The sequence below is a fragment of the Brachycentrus maculatus genome, unplaced genomic scaffold (assembly GCF_059751285.1).
Source record: "Brachycentrus maculatus isolate JH-2025_06_01 unplaced genomic scaffold, ASM5975128v1 h1tg000176l, whole genome shotgun sequence".
Lineage (NCBI taxonomy): Eukaryota > Metazoa > Arthropoda > Insecta > Trichoptera > Brachycentridae > Brachycentrus > Brachycentrus maculatus.
Window position 1 is genome coordinate 225,214 of NW_028280928.1, and position 23,853 is coordinate 249,066.

The 23,853-nt window shown below is 29.5% G+C and overlaps 2 protein-coding genes across 2 annotated transcripts in view; both read left to right on the top strand.

Annotated features, from left to right (window-relative positions):
* The window catches only part of VAChT (Vesicular acetylcholine transporter), a 37,589-nt gene extending 26,815 nt beyond the window's left edge, over positions 1-10,774 (top strand). Inside the window, exon 2 of the mRNA XM_088262261.1 lies at positions 1,607-10,774. Within this exon, the coding sequence (XP_088118387.1) occupies positions 1,879-3,741 (1,863 nt within the window). The 5' untranslated portion in view covers positions 1,607-1,878 and the 3' untranslated portion in view covers positions 3,742-10,774. The remainder of the gene's footprint in view (positions 1-1,606) is intronic.
* Positions 1-23,853, top strand: part of ChAT (Choline acetyltransferase) — a 155,817-nt gene that overhangs the window by 100,197 nt on the left and 31,767 nt on the right. The gene's annotated exons all lie outside the window — the stretch shown is intronic.

Sequence of the window (23,853 nt, forward strand, 5' to 3'; positions counted from 1 at the left end):
CAAATGCCCTTCGTCTCCTGGAACCTTATAACTTCATCAAAGATCCTCTTCAAGTGTCCAAATTGTCTCAGACAAGGTATTCGTCGAAACCGGTTGGAATAATAGAATAAAGAAAAGGTGGTTGAAAACGATGTGTTTTATGAATTTTACAAATAATTTAATTTACTATCATAAAACATGTGTATTATCAATTGATTTGGCATTAACTTTATGGAATGATATGATAATTATTAAAATTTAAAAAAAAAGTTTGTATAATACCACTTAATGAGTTTTATTTCATTACATAAGACTAGTTTCAAAAACTACAGATGTTATCATCTACAGGTGAAAAGTAAAACTGTTAAAGCAAAAGTATTACTTTTCACCTGTAGCATCTGTAGTTTTTGAAACTAGTCGTGTGTAATGAAATAAAACTCATCAAGCGGTATAATACAAGTGTTATTTTATTTAAATACACGTGTACATATGTTTATACATAAATATCGGATATCTAGATCGATATTCGTGATTTAATATTTCTTTTTGGCCTATAATTCCTTTATATATAGTTATTATTTTGCTTGTAAATAAAATTAAATAAAAAAACAGAATAAAAAATTCAATTTAACCTACATTTGTCAACACCCAGACATTTTTGTTGTTGATATAGTGTCATTAATTCTGACAAAGTTATCTTATTTTAAGAAAAATAAATATCAAAGCAAAGCTCTTAGATAGGTCAAGATTAGGAAAAAAGCACGAAAAACATGTTTATACAGCCAAATTGAGATTTTCCGCTCTTTACCCTGATTATAAAACTTTGAAAAAAAAACAATTTTTTTTTTCATCATTTTCCTACCCCCTTGACATATAAAGGTATATTCTTTCAGCTCTCAGACAACCCCCCATTCCCTGGGGCACTACACCGTCTGAAGGCTTTACTTTTCAGGTAGTGTTTTCGCCTATTTTCAAGAATCCTTTTGTACTCCACGCTTGAGAAAATTGCGTTTCAGTATCTGAGAGATTTGCAGAAAAGCCTTTTACTTCAGAAATCCGGTTGAGATCCTTGAAGTGAAAATAATTTTATGTACAATTGAAATGAAATGAGTTTTTTTCTAAACATTTTCAACTTTTATTTTAAAATGTGATAATTTGATTTAAATGAAAAACTTTTGTGAAAGATTTCTTCTTTGCTGTTGGGACAATTATTTTTCTTAATAAGTTACTTCAGTCATTTGTTTTTACTTTTAATGGAGCTTTATAAAAATACGATTAAAATTTATTTTTAAATTTATATATGTTTAATACTGTTTAGTTTTTCTTTCTTGTCATGTTCTAGGAACATCGGTGGGCGAGTGCGAACCAATCCAATGTCAACATCCCTAAATCCATATTAAATTAAAAGTTCAAGAGACATTTAAAAAGCTTAAAAAATATACACAAAGTATACAAGTATTTTTTTAAAGAGTATCGTATAGACCAAAAACAAACTTGGTTCATCCCTTTTGTAGATGGCATTTGATTTTTCCAATTATTTCCAACTTTTTCATCATAATTCTAAATGCCAAATAATGACTGAAGATGAATGGTATCTAATGAAATGTTTGTTTCTGTCTGTTGTCAGGTTTTCCCGTCCTGTTGGCGTCCGATGGATTGGTGGCGCACTCGTCCTCCGCAGTTCATGATCTCTTATCTCGTTCAAAATAAATAACTGACTCAATGCCGTAACTCAAAAGTGCATGAGGATAGAAATTATTCTCTCTCGTCAAGATATTCAAAGTGAAACAACGAAAGCATAGTGGTTTGGTGAAAAGAAGTAAACGTGATAAAAAAGTATGTTTTCTTTTAGAAAATCGTGATTGAGTTTTGTTGAAAAAGCCGAAAAATCATTTCAAGATGGATGACGCACCAAAATCTTTCTGGCAGAAGGTGGATGCCACTACGGTGCCGTTTATAAATTTAGAAGTAAAAGAAGTTAGGGATATCGTATGGGAGAAATTACAACAGCCAAAAGCCCAGAGGAAGTTAATTCTCGTCATCGTTTCTATAGCACTGTTATTGGATAACATGTTGTACATGGTTATAGTACCAATTATTCCCGATTATTTGAGATATATAGGAGCATGGGGAGATATGAGTGACATCATAGAATACTTACCAGCTATAAAAGTGGGAAATACAACAGTTATACCTACTAAAAGGACACCTCACACACACGAAGGCCAGGATTCCGCTACTGGTCTCTTGTTTGCTTCTAAAGCCATTGTTCAACTAATGATAAACCCATTTTCTGGGGCGCTCATTGACAAGATTGGTTATGATGTTCCGATGATGATAGGATTAATCATCATGTTCCTTTCCACATCGGTTTTCGCCTGTGGGCGAAGCTACAGTATGCTCTTCTTTGCTCGAAGTTTACAAGGGGTTGGCTCAGCATTCGCGGACACCGCTGGTCTCGCTATGATAGCTGACCGATTCACAGAAGAGAATGAGAGATCCAAAGCTCTCGGAATCGCACTAGCATTTATCAGTTTCGGATGCCTAGTGGCACCTCCATTTGGAGGTGCCTTGTATCAGTTTGCTGGAAAGGAAGTGCCATTTTTGATTCTTGCTTTCGTATCATTATTGGACGGATTTATGTTACTTCTTGTAATGAAGCCATTGAAACAACAGATGAGAGAAGCTCAGGAAGTAAAACCTCCAACCATTCCCATTTGGAGGCTCTTGATGGATCCTTACATTGCGGTGTGTGCTGGTGCTTTGATGATGTCCAACGTAGCGCTCGCGTTTTTGGAACCAACAATTTCATTGTGGATGGAAGATAATTTAACTACTGACAACTGGAAAATTGGTATGATTTGGTTACCAGCGTTCTTTCCACACGTATTTGGTGTCATCATAACTGTAAAAATGGCAAGATTATATCCTCAACATCAATGGCTAATGGCGGCATCTGGATTAGCACTCGAAGGAGTCTGTTGCTTTATGATTCCATTTGCAAGTTCTTATAAAGCGCTCATGATTCCGATCTGCGGCATATGTTTCGGAATTGCTTTAATAGACACCGCGTTGTTACCAACTCTGGGGTATTTAGTAGATGTCAGATACGTTTCAGTATATGGAAGTATTTACGCTATAGCGGACATATCATATTCGTTCGCTTATGCGATTGGGCCTATAATTGCAGGAAACGTAGTGGAAGCCATCGGTTTCACAGCCTTAAACTTTGGGATTGCTTTCAGTAATCTCTTATACGCTCCAGTGTTGATATACCTTAAACACATCTACGATTTCAAACCGTTTGAGGACGAGGCAAATATCCTCATGTCTGATCCTCCGAACAAAGAATATCAAACGTACACGTTACAAGACCAAAAACCTGTGATGAGCGAGCTCAAAAACCATTTAGAGTACTCTAACATGCAAGACAGTAATATGCAGGAGACAAGCGTGGATTCTATGGAACCCAATGGGTATTCATCTCAGCATGGGTATCAGCAGCAAGGCTATCAAAGTCAGCAGCATCAGGGTGGGTTCCAGGGCCAAACTGACCAGAATTATCAGCCTGGTTACGTGGAACAAGGAGGCGCATACCAGAGAGCAGGAGCTGGGCCACCTGCGAGGCCACCCCAAGGGGCGAGACAGCTTCCCCAGCAGCCGCAGCAACCAGCGCAATCGGGAGATAGTAACCCATTCAGGAATGCACCGCAATCTCAAGGTGGAGGCGGTGATAGCAATCCATTTAGGCGAGGAATTTAAGATAATTATTAAATATTTATCAAAAAAATATGTTTCTATGAAAATCACAAGTTAATTTGTTGAATATGTTTTTATTAACAGAAATTGCCAATTTTCTTGCAAAACTTTGTAATTTCGGGTGAAACAATTAACTTCCACCCTTTAAAAGATACATTATTTCCAGAGGGTTGCTACTTCAGGGTTTCAGTGTGTGTACTCGTATAATATGACAGTATAATCATACAACAAAGGGATTCAAAAGGACGGAATTAAACGCGAAGTACCGGAGTCAATTTTGCGGCAACCGGAACGCGATATACGGATAGCAATTTATCAGGGCTAATGGGAAAATTGTTTCATAAATGAAAGAAATAGGATATTTTGCCTGAAACAATTTACCCAATTACTTTACAAGTTTACTTTTATAAATAATTTCGTGAAATAAATAATCAATCATGTCCGTAATTCGAGTTTATAGGTACCTACATCTCAAATAAAATTCGAAACCATTTTGGTTACGAATTCTCGTACATACGAGTATATTTGTAAGTTTCGTATAAAATTCAACAAGTTAACTTTGATGTTATTTCTGAAAAATTATCCTTTTAAAACTTTTAAATTATTCGATACAATTTCTAGAACCTTTAAGTTTTAAGGAAAATTGTAGATTCGTACATAAGTGTTGATAAACTACTACATATATTCATAAAGTAATTTATGAAAAAAATATTATAAAGCACTCTATCCTCTGCTTATATATAAATAATTGTAACTTTAGGATTTCATTTATCAAAATATGTAAAGAATATATTTACTCTAGTAATAGTTTTAAATATTTAATTTTATTTAGATATGTTTGTGTATTATTGGAATTAAATATCGTCGAAGCAAAACAATTATACTTTTGGGATACGTTACTTTTATGTTTGGTTTTAATTTGATATTGAAACTAAACAAGAAAATATTTCTTCATATAAATCAAGTTAATGAAACATGTTTTTTGTTGAAATATTTAAAGATTTTTTTATCTGATCTCCAATTGATACGGTTATTACAAAAGGCTAATAAGAAATCAGCATTTCTCTTGTAATATATTTAAAGACCCTTTCCAGAATCGATCTTGAGAACTCAATAATAGTGAATAAATACATATCGTATTATAATATCTACCAAACTATGAGACTAAAATGAAGAAAAATAATAGAAATTGCCATAAATATATTGAAACTGAAGTTAGACTATTAAAAAAGGTTTTTATGAATTACAATAGTATTGGTGATAGAAAGTTTGTATTAAATTAAATTAAATTTAATTAAAACATTTCAGGCAGACATGCTAGCCATATTATATAATAAGCCTGGAAAATCAATTAATATTTATAATCCCAACAGGCTAATGACTCAGATATGGAGAATTTTGTTCACAAATATATGTTCTTAACAATATTTTACTTATTTTCCCATTTCTATAAGTAAATATAAGTCATTTTAATTCTAAAAATACACAAACTGATTAAATAAAATTAATATTTACTCCAAAAAATATTTTTTCTTTTTTATTAATTTACTATCAATAAGGTATTTAACTAACACTGATGTGATACACAGCTGTTACAACCAAGGTAAAGATACATATCAAGAATCTTTTGATTCGATCGTAGTTGTAAGATAATTTAATGATCAATTAAAAATATATTATATATTAATTAAGATGTAAAGAATAAGAAATATGTAAAAATTATTATTGTAAACAATTTATCTTGTACATAGGTGCCTATATACTATACGATTCACTTATCATGGCGTTATAAGAGCTGTCATGATAAGGTATATGTATTTATAAGAATAATTTTGATGAGTTTTCTAGTCATGTTGAGTGTAATATATGTACAATATGATATTATGTAGATATGCTGTGTTTATTTGTTGTGGTGATATCCAGTTACAATTAGTTACTCGTATCATCAAACTACTTGCAATATGTGGGTTTCATAAACTTTTTAGTTTCACGGACCTCCCATCCAGATAAATGAATGCTATTTCATATCATTATTATGTCTGCAGAAAGTAACAATCCCCCTAGATATATTGTAATAAATAAAATACGTTTTCAAGATGCTGATGGTCTCGTCTTTGGAATCGTAGAGAATTTTAAGTACCAAATTTCAATGAAATAAAAAATTACTTTGAATCGCTGCATACAGAGTTTTTTTTAACTCGTATTCTGCGTTTGTGAGTCCAAAACAAGATAAACATGTAAGAAATATATATGATAACTACTCACCTATACAGTGATACCGTCTCATCGGCGTCCGTGCAAGGTACTGTCGTGATATGACAAAACATATGAAAAACGTAGAAATTATTATCCGAAACTGATGTTTCATCATCTAATTGCAAGACATATTTGGATTAATATGAATTATTTGAAAACCGTACGAAAAGCTCTGAAAAGGTAATTTTTGTAATGGTTCTAATCTGACCTACCATCACTACGGGCTCTTTGTTTGGACCCATGGATTTGGGGGTTGAAAATGACCATATGAGCAATTTTGGAGAATGTAATATGAAAGTCTGAATATATACCTACACACGATACAATACACATTGGACATCATCTGTTATATAGGCCTTGAAGCGTTGAAATGAATTCATAAAATAATGAAACGACTTAAAACCGTTTTTTTCAAACGACTTAAAACCATTAATTTTTTTACATTATTTTTTTTTAAACGACTTTACACAATTTATTTTTTACAGCCATCAATATAAATGGGTCTTATTAATAAAGGTAATTTGGCGAAAACTTTGTGGAAACATGATGATTTTAATATAAAAGCAGAGCACTTGTTTAAGACCAATTTTAAGTTTATTAATGTAAACACGACTAGTTTAGAGAACTACAGATGTTCTCATCAAAAGGTAAAAACACAAAAAAATAATGGGCCTGAGTAAAGCTTTCGCATATAGCCTAATTTTGAATTGTTTTTTTTTATTGTTGGATGAATATTTTAAAAACAAATCATACCGAGAATTGAACAACGTTTAAAAAAATATACGGTTAGTGAAACTATGGTTATGAGACCCTTTGCTAGATGATCATTTTCACAAATTACTCAATCATATTCTACTTTTTATGTACAAAGTTTTGCGATCTATATAAAGACTGTAGTATATTTGTGTTCAGAGCACGTTCAAGTTGGATGAATAGGAATTTTTCCTCTACTAAAATGAATTAATTTTTGCCTAAATCATAAACATATCAAAATGTTTTTATATGTATATACATATATATTTATATCAGGACTGTAGCACACTGAACTGTAATTTTGAAAGTAATCTTTACCCTTTTGTCAATTTATAAAAGATCTGTAAAATTAACCTTCGTAAAGATAAGCTAATATTAAAAGAAAATATCTATTGGAAAATATTTATATGTATTTATTTATTATTATTCACATTTATAAAAAATAAAATATAAATATTCTTTTCAGTTTCCTTCTACCTATGAATGTAATACAAATTTACTTAAAAATTGAATGTTAATTATTATTTATATTTTTAACAGCATATTATGATAGAAGCAGCTTTTATGGATGTAACTTTTGTAGGAATTAATTATTTATTACGCCTTGTAAATTATTTGATTTTGTAAATAATATGAAGCTATATATATATTTGAACGTATTTTCAATTATAAAATTATATCACAAAGCAATAAAAATGGCTTATAGGAGATTGACAGTTTTATATATATCTCGACGTTCTGGAAATTCAATATTAAGCTCTGGATAAAAAAAAATATTGACCTTAATTTAAAATGATTCATTTAAAAAAAATCTAATAATATTCAGAGATTGAGTGGAAACATCATTATAGTACAATAGAACCCCTCTGATTTATCATTTTTAGGACTGAGCGATGATCAGAACGCAAAAAGTCAGATTAGCAGACAATAATAAAAAATACAGATTTACAGTAAGATGTGAATTAAAAAATTACCTTAAAATATTACAATAAATCGTACAACTGTTGTATTATTATTGAAAGAACTGTACAATAATACATACGTATGATAGTTAAATATAGTAAAAAATTACTATAAAAAGTCAGTATTCGCTCAAGTTTAACAAACTGAAAAACCAAGAAAGTCAATCACTAACACTGTAATTGGAAAACCCACATTTTTCCGAATATTTTAGACAGGATTTGTTAATCAGAGAGTTAATTAAAAGTATAATCAACCACTCATTCAAGAATTTTAATTTTTAAATATGAATAAAGACCATTTTAAATCCAACCCCAATTCCTGACTACATATTTTATATTACAAAAACAAATCCTTACGTAATATCTTGGTGGAATGCTTTCTTTCTCTCCATATTAATTGTATTGATGCCCAGTCCGTCTAAAAAAGAGATTATTATACTTGATGTCAATTAAAAACTGTCTCTCTTCTTGCTGTATATATATCTCCCATCATTCAATTATTTACATTTTAAGGAAGAGAAATGGTTGCAGAACGCACCTTTCAAAAATCATTTATAAATTAACACTATATACCACTTATTATAAGGATTTAGTGCTTAGCTATAAACGAGGTTTTTTTAATGTCACTTTATAATAAACTGTCATTAAATTACCTCTAATTACACATTAGTAATACTAATATTAAGTCTATTTATAGCAATAACCGACTTATATCGCAAACATATCATAGATTTTAGGAAAAAAACTCACTCGGATGTTCATTATCGACTCCGATTGCTGAGAATTATTATAAGAAATCTTTTATGTATTGTAACATAGTGTATAAAAATATCTTTTCGATTGAATGTATAAATGTCCGTTACATTATTTTATGTGAAATTTGTGTACGTATATACATATATCATTACATATCAATTTGAAACCGTCGTTGTGTATGGGATAAATATTATATGAATCGATGTCATAACTTTATAACATAATAAAATCAATTAACTTTTCGTAATTTGGTAATTAAATATGTCACTAAAATTTGTAAGCGTACATATACATAAAAATCTTTTTTACTTACCTATATCTTAAACTCAATTACTATTGGATATCTCAACGCTCCAAACATGACACCGCTTTCTAGTCAATTACATACATATCCATTCACTAAATTATAAAACATATTACATATATTTCACGATATTTAAAAGTCAATTGCAATACCCAGTCATAATGGTATTTTTCGACGATAAAGCTAGCTTGTCAGTTATGACTTACTAAGTTTCAAAAATAGTAATTTTTAATGATTGACGCTTGTTTGTCAATTACATACGTTATCCTCTGACTAAATATCATACAGATGTTGTTTATTTTATGATATTCAAATGTCAATTACAACATCCAGTGACTATGCTGTTTTCTTATAATAAAACTTACTTGTTAGTACTGTACCCAATTACAAAAATAGTATTTTTTAATGATATAAGCTTGCTTGTCAATTACATAACACTTATCAAATTATAATACACATAACGTTTATTTTACAACATTTAGAAGTCAATTCAATTCCCAGTCAATGGTATTTTTTGATGAAAAGCTTGCTTGTCAATTATGACTTACCCAGTTGCAAAAATGGTAACTTTTAATGATTAACGCTTGCTCATCAATTATATGCCTCATTCTGTCACAAAGTTATAATATTTTGAAGTCAATTAAAATATCCAGTCACGATTTTCTTATGACAAAGCTTGCTTGTCAATTACATACTTATCCACTAACCAAATTAAAACAAATATTACGTATAATTTACGTTATTTAAGAGTCAATTACATATCTCAGTCACAATTGTATGTATTTTTCGATCATAAAGCTTACTTGTCAGTACTGAATCCAATAAAAAAATCATAATTTTGAATATTTAAATATTACTTGCCAATTAAATTCTTATAAGAGTAACCAAATTAAATTACATATTATGTATATGTTTCGATATTTAGAAGTCAATTACAATACACAGTTACAATTGTATTTTACGATAATAATGCTTGCTTGTCAATTACACACTTTTTCCACTCACCAAATTATAATACACATTTCGTTTAATATATGATGTTTGGAAATGAATGACAAAGTCAAGATTGTATTTTTCGATGAAAAATCTTACTTGTTAGTACTGTAGACAGTTCAAAATCGTAATTTGAATTGTTAAAGCTTGTTTGTAACTATCCATATTCATTCGAAAATTTTGTATATTTTCGATTAAAAAAAAACTATTCACTGGAATAATATAACTACTAAATATAAAAATTAATGAAAAAGGCTTGCTTGTCAATTATCAAACCCATCCATCTTTGAAAAATAATGTATTCTCCGTCAATTTCAATAACCGTACGCAAAAATACAAAACATAATTTTAATGTATTTTGAGTTTTATTTTTTATTAATTAAGTATCAACTTTGTGAAACAACATGATGATTTAAATATAAATATAAAACACTTGTAAAATAAGACAACTTTTTGAGTTTATTTTATATAATTTCGAGAACTAAAGACGTTCTCATCAATATGTCATTATTTTGTATATTTAAATGTATATCAAGGATGATGTTTATATTTATTTAAATTTTATTGTACTTACAATAATAAAATTTTATTAATATGACTTTATATGTAAATCATCATGTAAATAATTATATATTGTACAGATACCCAGAATTAGGCGTGCCATATATCTTTATTTTGTAGAAAGATTATAGAATCTAAAATTATAATAACTTTCAATCTTTAGTAAAGTGTTTGTATATAAATCTACTGTTTTGATGTCAACCACTACATGATTATCGTCATAATTAAAGCGCACATGTTATCAAAGCCTTCACCAAAATGCTATACTCATATATCTTGTTAAATATATATAAAACTATTCCTTAATAGAATACTATTTTTAAGATAAATGAATGATGTTGATGAATTTAAATACTAACCTTTATTTTTTGGTGATCATTTCTCATCACCATTTCTGATGATTTTGGTGATCAGTTATTAAAACGTAATTTTAGATTCAAAACGTTTGAAATACTCGATAAATATATATATATATATATATATATATATATATATATATATATATATATATATATATATATATATATATATATATATATATATATATATATATATATATATATATATATATATATATATATATATATATATATATATATATATATATATATATATATATATATATATATATATATATATATATATATATCGATTGTAAATTTACAACTGTTTGAATATTTTGATATACCATTGACAAATATTCAGCATCATTTTTAAAAGTAAAATATGAGGATTATCGCAAAGATCATGGATAAAAATGTACATTTTCAAACATTTCTCAATTCGTTTTCATATTTTAAATGATAATATGAGGATTTTTATGATCAATTCCCAATGCTTTATCATATTTTCAATGATAATAAAAGGATTGATCATTTTAAAACTATTTCTCAATTCTGTTATATATTTGAAATAATAATACAAGGGTGAATAACTTCTCAATCCTTGACAATGCTTTATAATATTTGAAATTATTATATGAGGATTTATCATTTTTCAATGTTTGATATTTTAATATGAAGATTAAAAAAAAATCTGAATGCCTTATTATATGTGAAATAAGGCTAAATGATAATTCTAACGATTTTTTCAATCTTATAATAGTCATATGTTTTTAATAATTTAATGAAGTGAGAAGTGGTTTAATTCGATGTTAAAATATAAAGCAAATGAAATCTTTCTTATGTGTGAATTAATTTACCAAAAGCATGTATGATGATGTAAGAATATACTGTGTACATACGAACTATTAAAAATATGTTTTGTTCTAGTATATTTAATTTATATTATGAAAAATATAATGTATCCATATCATTTCATGATCCACCTATACAACAGTAAGATTTTTTTTAGTTATAAAATGTATATAATTAATTAATATGTATGAATACAACTAAAAATGTTTTAAATTTATATAAAGATGATTAACAATACAATTTGTAAGGTGTTAACAAAGTATGAAAACACACTTATATAAGGCTATTATTGTAAATTATATAAAAAAACTTCATTGTTCTTCTTTGAAATTAATTTTTACTATCAACTTTATGTATTTCTGTTATGCTAACCGCCAATGCACACATCTGCCAATTTAAGTAAACGCTTCGATAACGCAACGTTGAGAATTTTTTTTAGTCTGTGTTTATTCCTATACTCTATCACGCAATTGGGTCAAGTTTGCGGTGCGTTTGCTCAAATAAACGGACGTGGGCACCGGTATTAAGACGTTTTTGGTTGAAATTTTAAAACAAATTGATTCCGGTTTTAAAATCTAATTATTTTAAAATATTACATGTAAAATAAAGATATTTAATTTTATTCATTCCATTTGTAGTGATTAAATTTCTAAATAATTTGTAAGAAAGAACATCTTTGCAATTTTAAATGTGATGTACATACATTCAAATGCTACTTATTAAAATAAGTAAAATGTATCAATAAATTGATATTAGAGGGCTTCAAACTAGTATGTTTTAGAAAAATGTATTTAACGCATGTAAATAATAAATATATTTGCATAGATTGTTTAAATATTATAATAAATAATGTTACTCGTAGCGTCTTTTTACCAATTGCTACATTATTTAAATTTATCGCATTTATTTAACTCCACTAAAAACAAACAAATTTAGTTATTTTTCATTATTGTACATAAACATCCGTTCTTCCGACATAAATTTAAAAGATTTGTTGACAGAAAAACAAAATTGAAAATTGATTTGTAAATAATCAATGTTGTTTAGTTTTTGAGGTCTTGTTTTATTCCTAAAAAATAAACGAGACACTCCGTTTTATTACTTTCTTCGTTTTATTACATTACTTTATTTCACGAAATAACTTAAGATTCAGTTAAACTGAAAAAACACCAGTTTTTAAATAATTTCATAACATATTAGCCTACTTTCGTAACTTTGTTTTTTAAATGTCAAATCTGCATTTGGTGGCTATGCGACACTAACGGACCAAGTCAAAAATGAAAAATCAAGTAATCCGACGCTGTATCCAAAGGAAAGATATCCTTCGACTTTTTTTATTGTTTTGTCTAAGGAAAAATAATGTTTCATAAAATATTACAGCGAAGCAACCTTGAGGTAGTATTTTACAAAAGTAAACCAAAATCATTGAATTTAATATTATTGTAATCCCAAGGATTCAATCGACATTATTACTTTCATTTACTATTGAAATTGTAGAAAAGTTAAATCTTAATAGTTAAACCTTAAAATAGTAAAGTATGGATAGTGATTAACTATTAAAATAAATTATAAGTATATAATCTAGCCTCATATGAAGCCCCTATACATAAATTAAAAAAATGTAGATACCAATATACCTATCACTTAATTTGAAATAAACTTTACAAATTATGCATATTGGAGCTGAAGAAATAAGTAATAATGTTTTTATTTTATTATTTATGTTTACTGTAAATATTCGAGTAGTTACGTTTAAAAGCTTAGTCCTACCTTTGTACTAGGAAATGTTTATTCATTCAAGTATTATGTTTAAAATTCTTGTGAACAAAACATCATGTTATTAAACCGCTAATAATGTAGTAATATGGCTTATTTTAAAACGGGTAGAAGCTATTATATTTATCACCGAACGTGGTTGATATAAATACTGTAAAATCAGAACTATTGTCAAAAGTTTGGTACATGTCGCTCAAATCCTACATATTTTGAACAGATTCAAAAATCGTACCCTGAATACTACCCTCAGTTGATTTCGTTTTTATTAATGTTTTGTGCTCTTGATTTTGTGAGCATCAAGTTCTTAACTTAAATAAATTACCGTTACAAATATTAATCATCTAAATATATTTTTTTAAAGTACTTCTAAATAATTGAGAGAACTAATTTTCAAAGGTTTAATTGCCTCCCCTAAAAGTCTTCTTATATATAGGTTAGAACGGTTCTGAATTTTAATGATAAAATTCAGATTGAAAGCTTTACGTGGGATAGTGCAACACTTCAAGACGTCTCTCATTTAGATTTTTTTCATTTAAAGAAAAGAAAGTCTCTATGAGCTATGCAGAAATCTGAATAAGGACTTCTGTAACATCGAATATGTCACGAGTCATAGGAATTTGTATTAAAACATAGAAGCATTCGGGATAAATTTAGCGAGGCCGTAAATTGAATAAAAATAAGACTCAAAATTCCGAAAACTTTAGAAATGGAACTCAACATTGTGTCGCAAATCAAGTGACAGTTTGTCTTATCCTGCAAAGTTTTTTTTACTGGTTTTTTCATCACAACGGCAGGTGCTGAGAAGTCCCCATGAATTAGCCACAGTCCACCATCTAATTTGATCCTTACTCTAAGTTACTTAAAAAGAATATTAGGCATTTTGCTTAATGTACATTATAAGAAGGGCATTATCATATAAAGTAAAGCCTTGTACGTTATAAGTAAGGCAAAATTGATATCTTTTGAATCTGACGCACTAAGAACTAATAAAAACTATCACATTTTAGGCGCTGTTAAAAACAATTGACATAGTTTTGACTTACGGTGATTTGCCAGACTATATACAAATGGTTGAATCATAAAGCTAAGAGTATTTTCTATCTTCAACTGTTTAATATAACAATACGAAAGACACTTTTTAGCTAGTTATTATAATTTGCGTTATTGTTGGGATCAAGAATAGGATCTTTCATGATTCCGCGTTAATTTCAAATTAGATGTAATTAACAAATTTTGATTAATCCGTTATACTGTTGACTAGATGTGAGTAAGCAATGTTGTAAAACGTAGAATTTAGCGAGTAAGTGTGCAAATAATATCTTGTATTTATCGTAACAAGGGCGGTAAAGAAATCAAACGTAACTGATATTAAAATCAAAGAGTTTTAAAAGCGATTCAAAATCTTTTCTATTTAAAGGACATCGAGATAACAAGATTTTTTTTATCGATATCTCAATATAGGTGAATAAAAATATAGAAGTTTGGCCATTGACAGGGCTTGTAACCTGTCATAGGCTGGTTTAAATGATCACATTTTACACGTGTTACAATCACCGTGCTGAAGAAATAGCACACGGAATTTGTTCTCAATCAAAGCTGGAATATATCATCCGAGATTGGATTAGTATTGTTGCTTGAATTATCAAGCAACATTCACCATTCTACCCATTTGGGTAGAATGGTGAATGTTACATGTATGTATAAAGAGATCACTTAAAATAGCATATGATAGATGATTGTCACTTAAAATAGCATATGATAGATGATGATAGCCTTGTGATTGTCTTCACTTAAAAAAAAATTTCATCCTTGTTGAGAAAACTTTAAAAAATCTTGATATAAATTACTCGTAACTGGAGCTAAATCCAGAAATTGTGAACAAAAATTTGGACACAGATTGTGATATCACATAAACTTCAACTGTAAGAGAATTATGAAAAACGTCATCTCTCATTTATATAATTATATTAAGAGTTTTGATAAAGAGTATTTTTCATTGAAAAAAAATGACTAATATCAAAAATTTGTCTGTCTTTTATTAGCTATATTAATTCATATTTATTCAGTCTAATGTTTGAAAGTACTGATTTACTTTTGTACTACAATGAGTGGCAAATAAATGAATAAATGAATATCAGAAAGAAAAATTAAAAATTTAAGTAAAAATTACAGTTTTGGATCGAAAAATATATTACACAAATTTCAAAACTAAAGAATTAAAATGGAAACATATTTGTTTTCTAAAAGCAATAAAAATGCAAGATATTTTAAAATATTCCAGTAATATTTGATTTCTTTATTTGTCTTTATTATTAATTAAATATATAAATGTAAATTATAAGAGTGCAAAAGAATGTGGAAAAGTTATCAGAAGTTGGATTTCAGTCGTATTATTTCTTTGTTTATATTAATAGAAATTTCTTATGGGAGCATATTGTATTCCAAAAATAATATGCATTTTTCAAAACAAGTGGACGATGTTTTAAAAAAAGTTATTTTGTTTTGTTTTAAAAATGATAATTATTTTACTGTTATTATTTTTAAAGTTTATTCAATAAGTGTACTTTTTTGTTAAGCGTATTTAAAGGAAAGTATCGATACAAAATAAATGAATTGTTATTCGAATTGAGTTGTTTTATTTTATCAAATATAAAACACATTACCTTTTACCCCATTGATAACTGAATTGGCCTTTACTTTGTGAAATACACTTTTTTTCCTTTTCGTAAAAACGTAACTAGTTTTAAGAACTACAGATCGGCTGTCCAAACTCAAAACACAGTAATGGACATTTTTTTGTAGTACGTTTTTTTTGCATTTTTGGACTAAGTAGATTCTACTTAGTCCAAAAATGCAAAAAAAAACGTACTACAAAAAAAATGTCCCTTACTGTGTTTTAAGTTTGGACAGCCGAGATGTTCTCATCAATAAGTGAAAATACATACTCTAAAAAAATGACTCTCCTTATCATTCATCATTCACATTGTGTAATTTAGTGCCGGCCCATTCACCTCTTCATGTCCCACGGTCTCCATTGCAGAACGTTGGATGTACAAATTTTGTAATTTTTTTATGTATTTTTAAGTTTAAGGATATTTAAAGTACTCGTTCGTAATGTTTTAGTCATAAAAGCAATTTCTTTCGTTTATATTTCTTGTTAAAAGGGGTTGACGGTAGGACGTTGGCAGAGGGTAGCAAGAAAACGCACCCCAAACCAAACATGCATAACATTTTAACAAGCCCTGCACCGACCAGCTCCACTCAAAACCTTTTTACAAGGGGCGGAATTCAAGGGTGCATAATGACGTAGGTTTTATTCTAAGGGAAGGAGTATTTTTTAATTGTCGTTCAAGGTAGCAATTACCAATACAAATAAAATTTCTTTGATATATGAAAATAAAATAAAAGTAAACTTTGGCTATTGACAGGGATAACGACCTGTTTTAGGCTAGTTGTAGTGATCAATTTATACACGTATAACATAAGCGCCCTTGAGGTAGTTTTTTTTTTACGAAAATGGCGCTATATTAATCGTCCAAGATTATTTTGGTGAGCAAGTGTGTGTGTTATTGTGCGGGAGCCAGAATAGGATATTTAAAAGAAATGCTTACTTACAGTTTGTTTATTGAAATAAATTCTTACACGATTTGATAACGATTTGATATTAACTTATTATAATTTATCTAATTGATCATTGAACTTTAAATTAAATATGAAGTTAAAATATACGTCTTTTAGCACCCAAGCGATAGCAGGCGATTCTCACTGGCGCGCTCCGGTTGGCTGCTTTTGTTGAATCCGCTCGGGTTGCCAACTTGATAGTAGAGCAGTAGCTCAGTGTTGTCAACCTGATAACACCAAATGGCGTGGCCAGACGCCCACATTATTATTATTCACTGTTCTACCCATGATTGACAACTGAACTCGTTTGGAGGAACACAAATTTCCACAAATTCACACAAATATACCACATATAATATACATAGTGTACAAAAATCGAAACAAGAATCAGGAATCACGAATATATGAAAATATTTTGGACATATTGTGAATAAAATAACTGGTCAAATTATTAGTTGAAAAAAATATTAATTACGTTTTTTAGAGTCTCCTGGTATGAAAATAATTCGAGAAAACTTCCTCAAGCCCTAGTATTCGTTAAATAGCAACTTTTTTTTAACTCAGGTAAAATTTCACAAAATTGTTTTTTATTGTTATGAAAAGAAAAGAATCATTGAAAGGTAAGGAGTTAAAGGTAAGATTAAGATCATTGGAGTTATATATTTTTTTCAATACATATCCTAATAAAATATTTAAAAAAATATATGTATACTAAAAAAATGGCGTTACTGACGACCTAACTGAGCTAACTAAGTTTTATTAGTGCGAGTTTAGCCTAAACCAACCATAGATGGTGCCGAGAGCTCACATGTGAAAGAATATGTCAACTAAAGGATATATACAAATTCCAAAATTTGAAAAGTATGGTTTTCAATCATAGATAGAACGGTGAATAGTGAACCACTCAAACCAGCCTTTAATAAGTCATAAGCCATGTAAATACTCAGATTTTAGTTTAGATACCAATATTAACCTGTACGGGAGTATGGACGTACATGTACGGCCATATCAAACTTTCCTCAAAGGAGTATGGCCGTACATGTGTGGCCGATACAAAACATGATTTATAACGTGATTTATATCAAAACATGTTTAAAACATGATTTATGACACAATTATCGATGTTTCGATAAATCATGTTTACTAGTGTATTTTTTTATTTATTTAAGAAAATATGTTGCTTATAGCATCGACTTTGATGTGAAATTATAAACAGTAAAAAAAAAAATAAAAATCATTCCCCACAGACAGCTTTGTCCGCAGAAACTCACTCCCGGATAGGTTAATGTTAACGCTAAGGGAAGAAATTTCTGAAGGAGGATTTGAACACACTCAAAATGTTGTGAAATGCCCATACAATTGTGTTTACACTCGAAAATGTGAGATAACCCATTATTTGATCACGGATTACAAAATAATTGTTTCGCAAATTCAAAAGGTAATTCTTGTTTGCCCTTTTCAACCCTTGCGCAAGGAATTAATAGTGTTTGTAATGTTGCGGGGGTGTGAAATAAATTTGGTCACAACCCTTTCCGTTAGCGGATTGTAACAAACCTAATACATTTTTGAACGAGCTGGAAAAATATTTCAAATAAAAAACAAACATTGATATTTCTATATTATTTTTTGACATCTCATCAAAGATGAAGAAGAATATGGAAGTCTGGACATTTACGGGGCTGACAACCGTCATAGACTTGACTTGACCACATTCAAGTATTTGAAATACTTGATCATACCAAGTTTTCCTCAAACTTCCTCTGTTCGTTTTTCCAACTCCATTCGCCTCATAAATTTGTATAACTGTTCATTCATCACTTATTCGATTCACATGCCCATACCATCTCAACACACCTTTCTTACATTCTGAAATCTCAACATGAATAAAGAAGGCTTTGGAAATCTAGGTATTTACAGGGCTTATAACCTGTCATATACTGTTAAAGTGATCACATTATAAGCGTGTAACATTAACCATTCTACCAAACCAAACCAAACTACTCAATTTTTTTATACACCTTTCTAAAGTTTATCGATTATGCGTATATCGCGTTTTTAGGAATTTAACGTAGAATTTAAAATTTGAACTACTCAGTAAATACGTGAGAAATTTCCCAATTAGAAAAATGAGTACATGCCAGAAAAGTTCTAAAAACGAATCTATTAGGAAAATATTTATAATTTTTATTTTATTTTCACTTGGTAAATACCACTATTTCTTATAATGTATTGTGATCTTTTCCACATCGATTTCAAATACCGTTAATTTTTTTTCCTTAATCACAAATTGAACATCTGCAATGCATCGTTTTACCGCAGGTAAACATTTTAGATTACTTAAAATACTCATCCGGATCAAGTTAGTGTAAAGTACATTTTGTAAGCCGCCCTTACAACCTTCCGAGCTACAGCAAAGGGCGTAATTCACTTGGCAGCCCGTTGCCATGGCGACCTGCCCTTTCACCTGGCCTACCGTACACAACCCCTAGCGCAGCGGTCACAAACCTTTCTCTTTACTACCCCATATTTAATAAATTCAATTACACTACTTTTAGGATGCTCCTAAGTATCTTGGTACGTGACAACTTTTTTCTGTCCTTTTTCATGAATTCTTACCCCTGTGAGCCTACAATGTGAAATGTCTTTATATTATGTTGTTTCAAGTGGAGTTTTATCAAGGAAATACCCGTTCATTATTTAGGTTTTTATTTTATTTATTTTTTAGATTATTTTATTATTTTAAAAACATAAGATTCTTCGTCTTTCATCCGCATTCAATAGTGCAAAGGACACCACATTGCATTGACGCAGTATTGTATTGACCGTTAATAACGTGAAAGCAAGGTGGCTGTCCGAGGTAATATAATATTACGAAACGAGACATTCGTTTGAAAATGCCATAACTAGGCGAAACAATTGTAACAATATTAATTTTTATGTGTTTTTCAAACAGTAAAATACAACTTATAAATACTAAAAATCTGTGTTTGATTTAACAATTCATACATTAATTAAAATATAGTTCTACAAATCAATAAATTATATAATATTTACAACATTTTGAGTGTGTCCAAATACTTGTTCACAAATCTGGATTATATGTAATTATAGGAGTATTTTCATATTATTTTTTGACATCTCATCAAAGATGAAGAAGAATATGGATGTCTGGGTATTTACGGGGCTGACGACCGTCATAGGCTGGTTTAAGTGATCACTTTACACACGTGTAAGATTCACCATTCTACCCATGATTGACAACCGCACTGCTCAATTTTTGGAACACATGGGTAGAACGTGTGTTACATGATCACTTAACCAGCATATGGCAAGTCATAAGCCCTGTAAATACCCAGAAAATCCAAATTATTCTTTACCTTGAGTATATATATGCCTCAATTGACACCTTCTTTACGAAGATCACTTATTAATATGTAATTTTAAAAATGGCTTAATTCAATCATAGATAATGCCGAAAAACTCGTACGTGAAAGAAGGTGATTTTTTTCTGTAAAATTGATTTTAAGTTACATATTTGAATACAAATGTTTTCCATACCTTATCTGAGTGTTATTCCGAGAGGCAGACTTCATCCCCTATATAACTACCCACTTCTCCATTTACCTGTACACTACACTGCATGCAGCTCATGTAACCCCCGAGGGAATATCTACAATGTAGGGATGTTTTTAAGTTCTGATTAAAACACGATACGTGTAGACTTTAAGTTAAATAAATGAACAACATTAACAATGGTCTGATTTATTTCCTTATTTTTGTGCAGAGTGATACCTAGAAGACTGACTCACTGTTTGACGTTTTATGTTTTGTTTTTCGTAACAACTAACTAACTAACGTACGCAGAGAGAATAGAACTTCATACCACTCTGTCTTTGCAAACATTCTTCGCCTCTTCAATAATTATGCATCCCGTCATACATACCTGCCGATTATTTTGATTCCTCACCTAGCCACTTTTAAGTATTTTTTTAAATTAAACACTTGAATACACTATAATGAGTTTTATTTATAGATATGACTAGTTTCGAAAACTAACAGATTTGTCATTCCACAAAGTTAATGCTGAATCAATAAATAATATAAACTTTTAAGATTTGATATCCTTGATAATGCCATGTTTTCCTCAGTGTTTCTCGGCATATTTTTTCAACTACATTCGCTTCATAAATTATTTTACCGTTCTTTCTATCTCAACGCACCTTTCATAATTTTATCAATAATGCTTATAACAGCCTTGCAGTCTTTCCTTATTTCAACATTCGAGCTTCTATCATACATCGATTTCGACTGCATTTAGTCTACCTTCATCCTTCTTTTGCCAACTTCATGCTTTACTTCCATGCTGGATTGGATTCCATGCTGGGTTGGATTCTTTAAATTAAATGTTAAATTTGAAAGCGACAAATCGCATGTTTTAATTGACTTAGCTGAGAGAAAATAATTGTGAAATCTAAACGTAAAAATCTTTTAAATTTATTATTCTAAAATGCTGATAAAGCAATTCACCATTATGAACTAATTGGTCCACTGCAAACTTAAACATAACTAAGCTTAGATAGTCACTTGATTTTGTACATAAAGTTTCTCTACTAACTCCAACTAGTTCAACAATTCTATAGTTTTAATGAGATGTCATCGTTTCAACAAAGTTCTGTGGTTATTTTGTCCAAACTCAATAATTTTCGGCAAATCAACGTTTGTTGAAGTTAGTTTGCAGCTTGATTTTCTTTAAACTCAGGTAAAATTTAACGTTTTTGATTTTATTTGCTTAAAATATCATTTCGTATTGAAAAAATTAGTTTTTCTTCGAAATAAATATATGGTTGTGAAAAAAAGAGTAATTGTAAGATGAAGAGTTTAAAAAAATTATTAAAAAAAAATCATTAAATATTCTTAGAAATAAAATAATCCAAAACATATTATTTTTTTAAAAAAATGTGCGCGTAGACTGTGTAAAATTGATTGAACTAAATTGTCGCTTACGGATTTGGTGTTTGTGAGTACCCCCTTAATGGAACTTATAACTAGTTACAGAATGATAACACAAATAAATAAGTATTACAAATCCAGACTCCATACCCTGACTTCTGTATTTTTCTTCATATACATTAAAAAATCAATAAATAATCGTAAATAATTCTGCATTCTGTGGGAATTTTACCGTTACGAGTTTTATTTCTCAATTTGTAAGAAATATAAGTTTTTTTGATTACCATTTTTGGCAGGCACTCAATGAGATTTCAGCCAGTGTCTAGTTTTTTTTTTATTATTTAAAAACAAAGTAATAATTAATAATAATAATAATAAAACCCTTACCGCACCCAATGGTGCATAGGGCACTGATTCAAATAATTGCAGTATTATCTCGATCGATTACACATGAAGGAAAGGTGATCAGCCCTCCACTTCAGGTACCAGTCCAGTGTATGTAATATTGAATAAATATTAGAGTGAATTAAATCACTTTTATTTATTAAACCCCCCTGGGAATCGAACCCGGGACCTCCAGAACGGTAGCCGAACATGCTGACCATTACACTACGGAGGCGGACAAAAAAAAATATAGCTTTATAATTTTAGAAATTATAATTGCAATTCTAGAATTAAGTTCAGAAAAAGGTGTATGTTTGGGTGGGGAATTGAATTCCTGCTTGTACTATTAAAGAAATTCCCCTTCTTTGTTGTGAATGAGCACTAAAATAAAGTATGGCTTGCATCCTATATATCTTGTTCATTCACAATATAAGTTCCTCTACAACTTAAAGTTGGTAGATACCATATAATCTCATAAAATCATATGATTGGCACGTGCCAAGTATAATGAAATTTTCTGCAACACACCACATGTCCTTCAATTTGAAATATCCATTTTCAATAAATTTTCTCGTTATTCTTCCCAGTCGGAAAATAAAATGAAAAATTCTGAACGCTCTAAAGCCACTTTGTGAGGAAACTTTCAAAGCTTCACGTTCACAGGATATACGCGTCGAAAAGTTCACCGTGGACATATCGGAAAAGCTCCCAGCGCTGGTCGACGCAATTAGGAAAAATTCAATTAGGGTTGATTCATTTTTCATGCATGGCGACCCACGAGAGAGTTTTGGTTTTCGCATTTTATCCCTTTTAAAATTCGTGTACATTTTTACATGAAAGTTTCCAGACTTTTTAAATGCCATTTTCAAAATGTTTTTTTCTCAATATAATATAAAGATAAAAGTAGAGTGAATGCTGTTGAAATGCGTTTCATCAGAATTGAATATGTAGAAATTTTATGTTTTTGAAAATAGTATCAAAGATGATTGATCTTTGTAGGAAAAATGAGCTGGCAATGAATAAAAATAAGTCAGACTGCAAAATTACAATAAAAAAAAGGATTTATTTTTTCGTTTAGGAAACATATTCTCAAGAGATGGAAAAGTGGATAAAATGAAACACAAATATTGAGAGAAAGGTGAATGCAGGGTATTGATTTTGCTTGATGATTTAAATAGAGTGATTGTAAATATGTTCATGGAAGTTAACGCAGTGCTGGTATTGACAATGATGTATGGAAGTGAAACATAACATTGGCAAAGGAAGGATGAATGCAGAGTGAATATTGATGAAATGTGTGGAAAATGGTTTTATGAGAGAATTAAAAATGAATAATATATATAATAAAAATTAATATAATAATAATATCAGTTTTTTTAAGGTGGTTTGGACGTGTAGAGCTAATGGATAACAAGGAAATGATTAAAAATGTATAATTGACAACTAATAACAGTACGAAGACTGCCAAAAAACACAAATTTGAGGTTCTGATTGATTTGTTCGTATCAAAAGTCTAGTAAACGGACGACATGTATGACTAAATATATGGATCTGAAGAAATCGAGGTTTACAACATTTTGAGTGTGTTCAACAAATACTTGTT